The sequence below is a fragment of the Neltuma alba genome, unplaced genomic scaffold (genome assembly GCF_004799145.2).
Source record: "Neltuma alba isolate B1F8T4 unplaced genomic scaffold, ASM479914v2 tig00013182_pilon, whole genome shotgun sequence".
Lineage (NCBI taxonomy): Eukaryota > Viridiplantae > Streptophyta > Magnoliopsida > Fabales > Fabaceae > Neltuma > Neltuma alba.
In genome coordinates, this window is record NW_021637492.1 from 19,945 (window position 1) to 29,081 (window position 9,137).

Below are 9,137 nucleotides of genomic sequence, written 5' to 3' on the forward strand. Positions count from 1 at the left end.
GACAGTGTTTTCTTTTATTTTTCTTTTAAAAAACAAAAGCCTCCAAAACCGAAGTTTCAACAACTAGCTCACAATCGATGCTGGAGCTCTAGCAACTCTTTTTTTTTTTTTGGGAGGGGTTTCTAATAGTCGTACTGTGATTGATAACTCTTGTAATAATATCCATCATTCTATTTACGTCATTAACTATTTTATATGATAAGTCGATGCTGGAGCTCTAGCAACTCTTTTTTGGGGGGGTTTCTAATAGTCGTATCATGATTGATAACTCTTATAATAATATTCATAATTTATTTACGCATTAACTATTTTATATGATAAGTTTTTAAATTTGAAGAAATTAGTACGTACTTTTCGCCTAAAAAAAAAAAAGAATAACCAATTTTTTAACTTATAAAAGCTTGACTTTGATTTTCAGACACACATCTCTCCAGCGCCTTTATGAACCTTTAATGAACTAGAAAAGCGTTTTGCAATTCACTTGATATGAAGAGTAACCTAAGATTAGTCACCTTTAAGAAGGCTTCAAGATTTACTTCTATTTCTCCATATAGGTTATAAGACATAACAATAGCTTTTGTTGCTTTCGAATCCTAACAAAGTAGCATAATCTGCATTCAACATGCATAAATCATAACGTTGAACCATTATTTTAAAATTTTTTGATATTTTTTTCGTTGAATTAATATAGTCCTTTTAAAAAGAATACTTTTAATATGAGTAAAATATATTAACCTTATCTCAATTTAACCTAAATTATAGAGATCTCACTTTTATTTTGAAAACCTATATAGACTTTTCTTAAAATCAAAATATATGCTGTACAAAAAACCTTCCTTTTAGTTTGACATTCCACTTTCATCCACTCAACTATTAGTTGACCATTAAATTATAGTGTTGACCCATTATTTTGACTAAAATATCCATTCTTAACACAAATATTACTTAATAATGATCCTTTTTAATCACATATGACATATCTTTATTCAAAATTACAAAATAATTTTAATACATATTATATTATTTTTATACCATTAAATCGATTAACATATTACGAATTTAGTTAATTTTATAAATATAAACTTTTACGGTAAAGTTAGAGTAAAGGACTAAAGAAAGTAATATTTACTAGAGAGGATCATAAAAATTGTAATTATTTAGAGAGGCCAATTGTCAAACTATAAATTTAAAATTACTATATTATCGTCACTAAAATTTTTCTTTTCAAAATAGAAAATAGATTTTTTTCGAACAAAAACAAAGAAAGAAATCTGTGCCACTTTTGTTCGTGGCTCCCGGGTTCTCCCAGTCCCAAGTGAAGCCGTCATCTCTCACTTTCCTGCAAATTTGAGACACCATTTTCGACTTGATTACAGAGAGAACAAAACGACTTGGAACAGCATTTTGAGAGCTATATGGTGCTAAGACTTGGGATTTTGAGGGTTTGGGAGCTTGGGATTGAAGGACTACAGAGATTTGATCCTCTTTCTTAGTTTTTTCTGTACTCCCCCCCCCCCCAACTACGAGTAGCTAAACCTTTTGTTCTAGGTTACTCATTTTATGATCTTCTTTTAGTGTTAATAGTGATTATATGTTGGTTTTACTTTAAGCCTAATGCTTCTACCACTTGGATAGATTTGTTCAATTAATTGATGCTTGAGAAAGCTTTTTTCATTGTAGAATTTTGGTAAAATCATGCTATCAACAGAATCATGAGGATTGTGTTGTTGGAATGGCAGGATGAACAATAACATGAAGCTTTGTAACCTATGTTCTAAAATATGAAACTATCTTAACTTGGGTGTCAAATAATGCTGTAAAACGCCTCCTTGTCCATAGACTTGTATTTTTTTTTTTTTTTGGAGCCGGGGGGGGGGGGAGTTAACAATGATCGTTTGTTGACTTGATAAAAGAGAAATTTACTTGACAAAATCCTTTATGCACATTTATGTTGTCAATGGTAATATTATATAAAATAGATTATTTATTCTTTGTTAAAAATATTTAATTCGAGTTATAAAAGAAATCTCAATAACATTAATTTGAGATGTGAAGGTTGTGGTGAAGGTTAACAAAGTTACAAATTTGAGAAGGACCAATAGAAAAGGGCTTTACAAGATTTAGATTGTTTCGGAGTAAGCCATTGTACTTATCAGTAGTTAAAAAAATAGGTCTTATTTCTGAAATTACACGCAGCGTACGATACCCACATTTAATTTCTCACAAAAATACCGTGACACTGATGAGAATTGTAATTTTATTTTCTACTGTTGAAATTGTGCTTGCAAGACGCTTCCCCTCTACATCTTCGTCATCATCACAAGTTCGTTCTATCGCATGCCAACACCTGGGAGCAAAAGAAGGGACGACGAAGTACAAGGCAAGGAGGAGAAAAAGAACTAGAAAAAACAGAGTTCTGGAAGTCACAATTACAAATCAGCCCTTGGGAAAAAGCTAGAATCCAGACGAAATTGTAAGGATTGCATTAGAAATTAAATGACAGAACCTCACTTCACTTGCTACTCCTTCATTGGCCTACTATTTATTTAACTATTTATTTAATATCGCAAAAAGTAACTCATTTCCCAGACCTTAACGAAACAGTAGCTTTCAAATGCATAACATGTCATCTTATAAGAAGATCCATATTGTCAACGGACTTATAGCCTAGTAATATATAAACTTCCCCTAAGTTGAAGTCAGCGGATTCAACCTCGACAGTGTCCGCCCTTTTAACTCAAAAAAAAAAAGTAATAATAATAATAAAGATTCACACTTAAAATGCTGAGCCCTACCAGAGCGTAACATTCCTCAACTAGATTCCGCCGTATGAAAAGCTTAGTTGCTGCTTTATTCATGACTTGTATACAAAACTCGCGAAAAGCTAAAACTTTATCACATAGATATAGATTCATTGGCATCGCCGCCTTGGTTATGTAGAGCATACAAGACACAGATAAAAAGGAAATTAGCAGCACATTTCCTGAAGAGCAACCGAGATAGAAACTATACAAATTGGGAAACATGTGGCTGCAAGTCCTGAATTAGAGGAACATGTAATGAGCGTGACATCACACACGATCAATTAATCCTCAAAGACTTTGAATTGAATGGACATTATCACAATCACTGAACAAACGATTACAACTACCAAATCTAATCATTGAGCTTCAGAAACAAGGGAGCATTAGCAACTATCTTATCCTTGATAGTTTATCATATAATATTGCAAATTGCAAACTGTAGAACTCATCAGTCACCACTATGGAGTCAAGGCAGCTAGAAGACAAGATGCTTGAACAGCTTTCAAAATTACACACCATCTTCTATTGCTCTACATAGTTCACTGAAAGGTCCCAGTAGTGACCAACACCGGCATCAGCAAAAATTTTACGGGCAGCTGCTTCAGTCATGCATTCGTGGACAAAAAATCTATTGAAACTTGGTTTGGCAACACTGCCTTGCCACACTAAAACACATTTATTGACAGGTTTCTCATCATCCGATTCTTCATTTTCTTCATCCTCTTTGGAAAATTCACTCCAATGAATGCGACGAAGCATGAGTTTCCCATACCTCTTAATTGACTTGCTCCCACCTTCAACCACTACAACACTAATACCATCAGAAATTACTGCACACCCAGTCAAACGGTTCTCTTGAGCATTGACATCAACTCTGAAGCGAGCCTTAGGATGTGAAAGGTCGTTGATCTTGTAAACTGAAACAAGTGTCTCCACAGTGTTAGGGTCATCAAAAAGCTTCTTCTCCTTCTTTTCCCTGCGCTCAGCAGGAGTAAGCTTGCGAGCAACATTCCTGTCTATGTGAGCCTGCTCACGCTCAGCAGCAGCACTACGTATTTCCTTTTCCAGCCTGGTAGGATCCTGAGTTGCCTCAGAGCCAAGAACTTTCATTAAATTGCTGATCTTTACTTTTGGTTTGGGGGGTTCTATGACACCCTGTCGAATCATCTCTTGCCGCTCTTTCTCCTTCGCCAAACGCCTCTGTGTACGGAGTTTCTTTTGCTCTTTCTTTGTTAGCTTTAGAGGTTGAGGTGGGGGTGGAACAGGCTCAGCAGGTGGCTCAATTGGACGGGGATGCTCAACATAAATAGTAATTTTTTCCATCTTTATCCTATCCTCACTTATGGTTCCATCAGCAATGTCATCATAATTTCCAGAACGCAAAAGATGCGTGTCCCTGATCAACACAGAAAAGAGAACTGAATCTTAGTACATATTGATCAGCAGAAAAGAAGACAATGATCCCCAGGCAATAGTCACCGATGTCATTGCTAAAGATCAAATTAAACATGCAAGCCCTCACAATCGTTCATAGTTTTGTTTCAGCAATAAATTTTGAATCTACCGTCATTTGGCTTTTCAAAACTATTAAGGCACTCTCCTTAATGCCTATGATGCTAAAAAAAGATGATATTTATCTCGAGGTGCTGCCCTAAATCGAGTGCCATAAGGCAGGCTCTTTTGGCGCTTTTTCGAAGTTCAAGGTACAGAGATGAACCTTGAAGCCTCTATAACTACAACCAACGAAAGCTTACAAGTCCAATCCGATAAAACCAAAATAGTAATAAGACAAAACATGAAACTATAAAACCCAACCTCAGAAGCCCAACCCAAACCTAGCCTCAAGAGTTAAAAGTTTGTTTTTAAAAGATTATTATGTGTTTTTGTCCAAATTCACGTCAAATTATTTTTCAAATGTTACGTGTCTATTTTTCAGAACATAGCATATTGTTCCTTGCTTTAGCACCATGTATTAATTGGACATGCAATTCCTCTCTGCTTCTAGCCTAAGGCATTTTAGGTTCTAAAGCCTTCAGGAAACATTTCACTTTTAACTATCTTGCTGTAATGCCCAGTTCACTTCTTAACCTAATTTTGAAAATGCCTTCACTAAAACTATGCTGAAAGTTGAAACCGTTTTCTTTCTCTGTTTTTTTTTTTTTTTTTAATTATGGTCAATATATTGAAACCATTTTCAATAAATATAAAAAGAAGATATGAGAAAAACAAACACGGTCGTAGAAGATAGAGCTTGCGCCTCTTTTTTATATTTTATGGCTAGCCCTCAGCCTAGCCATAAATACCATTGATGCAATAGAGGCCATGCATCCCATCATTAAAGTGCGGCAAATATCATAAGAAACAATAAAAATATGACCCCAAAAAAAAAAACATCCATACAAACTTAAAAGTAACATGAAAAGAAATCAATACGTGCAGGTAACAGAATATAAGACCTATTGGAAAGATGTGTCACAAAAGTGGAAGGATAGTAGCTATTAGGTTGGCTATATCTGAATATGGTGGAGAAATATTGACATAAAGGTTGCGAACCATGTGTGGGTATTTATGGTAATTTCCATTTCACAGTTAGTGAGAGAGGGGCCATATAACAGGGAGCCTGGTTATTGCAAAGAGTATGAGAAATGTGGTGAGTGTATTGGGAGAGTTCCTGTGCCTCTCGAATGCATAGGGTAGAGCACGTTTTCTCTATTTAGGTTTACCTCCATTAGACCTACACTCTGGGGAGGAGTATTTTCGATTGATAAATACAATCCCAGGTTCCATGTTTCCATCAAATTGTAATAGACAATGGTAACTAGGAATAGGAAGTTTTCAGGAAGGGTCATAATAACAACCTAGACATGCACTTAATCTTTCTTGATTACTCAAATTTCTGTACTACATACCATTGTCGCAACCCCTAGGCTTTCTCAGGCAGGAATATTTGAAAAATAGATAGTCCAAGTGTCCATCAACTTACCACCACTCAATTTCTGGAATTTGCTCCTTGGGTTTTTCTTTGATTACTACTCTTTCTGTTATTTCAATTAAGTTTGGATTTATATCAGGTGCTGCCTTAGCTTTAGCCAATTGTGCTTGCTTTGCTTTGTGTTCTTTAGCTTGAGCTTCTCCAAATTTACTCTGCAAGAGTCACATTAACAGGATCTCACTAATATGTCAAATTTAAAAAAAAAAAAAAAGGGAAAATCCCAATAGATAAAAGCGGGGAACAAAATAGAACAGAAGAGGGACCTTCAATTTTATTGTTTCAGCCTCTTTTGACCATTTTCCTTCCTCTACAAACTGGAAACTCATCCTCTTGGGCCTCAGGAGTTTTGTTTTGTTGATGCCCATTCTTTCATCAAAATGGGGATTACTCTCAGGATCGACATCCAACACAGGTTTAAATATTTGGAATGAGTCTTTCTTCTGTTTGTTAATGTTAACCTGAAAAGTTCAAAATCATCCAAGCATTAACATATGAATCCAACAGGAAAGGGCCAACTACTCAAATATTGAAAAAACCACACACCTTTAACGTGCTAAGGTTACTTGGCTTAGTCACATTAACAACATTTCCATGTTCATCTATTTCCCTGCCCTGAGCATCAAGACGAAGAACAGGGGCCTTGGTGGGTTTCTGTGGGACGGTAATATCTGTTACCGTCTGCCCAGGAAACATGTTTATGAGAGGAGCAAATTGTGGATCCTGGCGAAAACCCATCCTGGCAGCAAGCTCCTGGGCTCTTCTGACAGCCTCATAGTTAGGTAGAGTACCAATACCAGCAGGAGCAGCAGACATAACAGTAGGCGGCTGTGCAGCAGCTGCAGCTGCAGGAAAATTAGAAATATTTGCAACAGACCCTGCAGAAGCTGTTGTGGCATTCATAGCTGCCACTCCAGCACTAACAGAAGGCATCTTAGATTCATCCTGTAAACCTAATTGTGTCCTTCCTTCCACCTTGGTAGAACTCTTGTTCAACTACAAAATCAAAAGCATACTAATTAATGCATTCAGATGGATATGTAAAACTTATTCCCAAAGGCTATGATAGTGTCCAGAAATAACTAAAGGCAGACACTAACGAGCAAAAAGATTTTAGATAATCGCCACATTACCTGAGGAATTTTCTTTAGCTTCTCTGACAACTCCTTCTGCATTTGCAAAGCTTTCTTAGCTTTCGCTAAGGCATCAAGAGAGATGTTTCCACTTTTTCCAGTAGTTGAAGATGACCCATCTGTACTAGATTTTCCAGTAACCTCATGAGATCCGGTAATACTAACGCCCTTATTTTCATTTGTGGTAGAAATCGTAGATACCTTGATAGAAGGGGAAGGACTAGAAACCATAGATGCTTCAGGCACACTCCTTGAAGTGATAGCATGAGATCCCAGGGTAAAACCCTGAAAAATGAAATAATATTCAGTAGATGATGGACATTTCAAAAAGAATAAAAGAGAAAAACATACTACAATTGTGAGGAAAGAGCAAAACTGGCATTCAAATAATTGTATTTCAAGTTTCATCCAAAACAGAAATTCTTCCAATTATCAATGGGTGAAAGAACATGTCTGCGAAACTGACAGTCAACCAAAGAATCAAGGAGAAAATAAAAAACAAGTTTCTTATTCAACACAAGAAATTGAGCAGTAACCAATTCCAAAAACATCGTCAAATAATTAAACGTGCCATCTATAATCTATAATGACATTAATACATATAACTTCGTATCACGTTAGTAAAGTATTGACATAGTAAAGCAAAAAAAAAAAATGCAGGGATATGACAAGCATTAAACATTTTTCCAGTCATTATACTATAGAAATATAAATATAAATAAAGCTATATTCTAATCTTAAGTCTCAAATTTCAAATCTAGCACACAAAGGCATTATGGCATTATGCAGATGGAGTTGGGCGACAACACACAAGCCTATACACAACCATCTACAAAGCATCCATCCAAGTACAGACAACACTGTGCAACTAAAAATTTTTGGGATTTCAAAAGACTGCGAGAGCAGAGAATTGGGAAACAGAAACATTATCAACCTATCGTTGAAGGATTGGGGGGAAAAACTCACATTTCCAACTGAGGCATTTCCATGGGCAGAACCCTGGGCATTGTCAAACTTCTGGTCGTCGGGTTCTTCCTTCACTTTCACCTCATTAACCTTCACTTGTTTCCCATTTTCATTGTCTTCCAAATTCTCTTCCTTCTTCACTTTATCCCCATACTTAACCTTCACTTGCTTTCCATCTTCATTGTCTTCCACATCCTCTTCCCTCTTCACTTTATCACCAAACCTCCTCCTCTCCCTCCTTCCTTCTCTGGCCCCACCATTCAACTCCCTGCCGTCCTCAACCTTGTCCTCGAATCTCCTCCTTTCCTTCCTCTCTTCAGAAACCCTAGTTCTCTTTTCCTCCCTATCATCCTTATCCTTATCTTCGTTGTGTTCCCTCTCCTTCCTCTTGTGCGAATACGATGAGTGCCCTGTCTCCACCGACTTTTCCCGCTTACTCGTAAACTCATGGTCTGAATCCCTCTCCTCGTATGATTCCTCACGCTTCGTCGCCCGATGCTTCGGCCTCTCTCTGCTTCCTTCTCTCTCACTTCCAGGCTCGCAAGACCACTCACGCTTCCCATCTCTATCGTAAACCCCATCCCTGCTCCCTTCTCGCTCATCCCTCGAATCATACGACAGCTCGCGTGATCTTTCACGCCTTGATTTGTGCGAGTGTTCGCGCTTGGAATCCCTGTCAGACCGATGATGGTGATGGCGATCGGAATCGCGATGGTGCCTATCATCGTCATCGTAGCTCCGGTGCTTGTGGTCTCTATCGCGATCACGTTCGCGTTCTCTGTGGCGGTCTCTGTGATCTCTATCTTCTCGGGTTCTCCTGCTGGATCTGCCCTCCTCTACGTGTGCGTCCATTCTAGGGTTTCGGAGATCCTCTTCTCCCGCTCGTTCTGCACTACAAGCCGTTAGGAGATGATGATGTGGATGTCAATTTCCCGGTGGCCAATTAGTAGGCTATGTTTGGTTCAATGGAGGAGAAGAAATGGGAGGTTAATCAAAAGGAAGGGAGCAGAGGTGAGGACAGGTTATGAGTACTGGTTGGTTTGAGAGAGAAAAAAAAAAAAGAAATGTTTTATATTTGGTTCAAGAGGAAAAAAAAAAAAGAACTAATTATAAATTGATAAATATATTCTTATTTTTTAGTTAGATTTTTTTATTGTTTTATTATAATATTTATATCAAAATTATTATTTTCTATTTTATGAATATTAAAAAACAAGCTACCCCACATATATAAAATATTTACAT

At 37.0% G+C, this 9,137-nt stretch overlaps 1 protein-coding gene across 3 annotated transcripts; it reads right to left on the reverse strand.

Annotated features, from left to right (window-relative positions):
* Nucleotides 1-2,959: 2,959 nt before the first annotated feature.
* LOC114735217 (protein RDM16-like) lies at nucleotides 2,960-8,842 on the reverse strand. 3 transcript variants are annotated; one of them, XM_028922891.1, is made up of 7 exons: nucleotides 7,893-8,022; nucleotides 7,128-7,211; nucleotides 6,927-7,050; nucleotides 6,340-6,789; nucleotides 6,060-6,254; nucleotides 5,788-5,948; nucleotides 2,960-4,200 (listed from the first exon to the last, which is right to left on the reverse strand). In XM_028922891.1, exons 1-7 carry the CDS (start codon nucleotides 7,931-7,933, stop codon nucleotides 3,327-3,329), a joined length of 1,929 nt encoding a protein of 642 aa, XP_028778724.1. In that variant the 5' UTR covers nucleotides 7,934-8,022; the 3' UTR covers nucleotides 2,960-3,326. The 3 variants fall into 3 exon arrangements, with proteins under 3 accessions (XP_028778724.1, XP_028778723.1, XP_028778725.1); XM_028922890.1 differs by having other exon boundaries at nucleotides 6,927-7,211; nucleotides 7,893-8,842; XM_028922892.1 differs by lacking the exon at nucleotides 7,893-8,022 and having other exon boundaries at nucleotides 6,927-7,045.
* Nucleotides 8,843-9,137: the final 295 nt, after the last annotated feature.

Excerpts from the sequence above, each read along its gene's own strand:
- LOC114735217 (XM_028922890.1), bottom strand. The coding sequence starts at position 8,744 with ATGGACGCACACGTAGAGGAGGGCAGATCCAGCAGGAGAACCCGAGAA. Across the intron at positions 6,790-6,926 it reads AGCTAAAGAAAATTCCTCAG|TTGAACAAGAGTTCTACCAA; the intron begins GTAATGTGGCGA and ends TTGATTTTGTAG. Across the intron at positions 6,255-6,339 it reads GTAACCTTAGCACGTTAAAG|GTTAACATTAACAAACAGAA; the intron begins GTGTGTGGTTTT and ends TGAACTTTTCAG.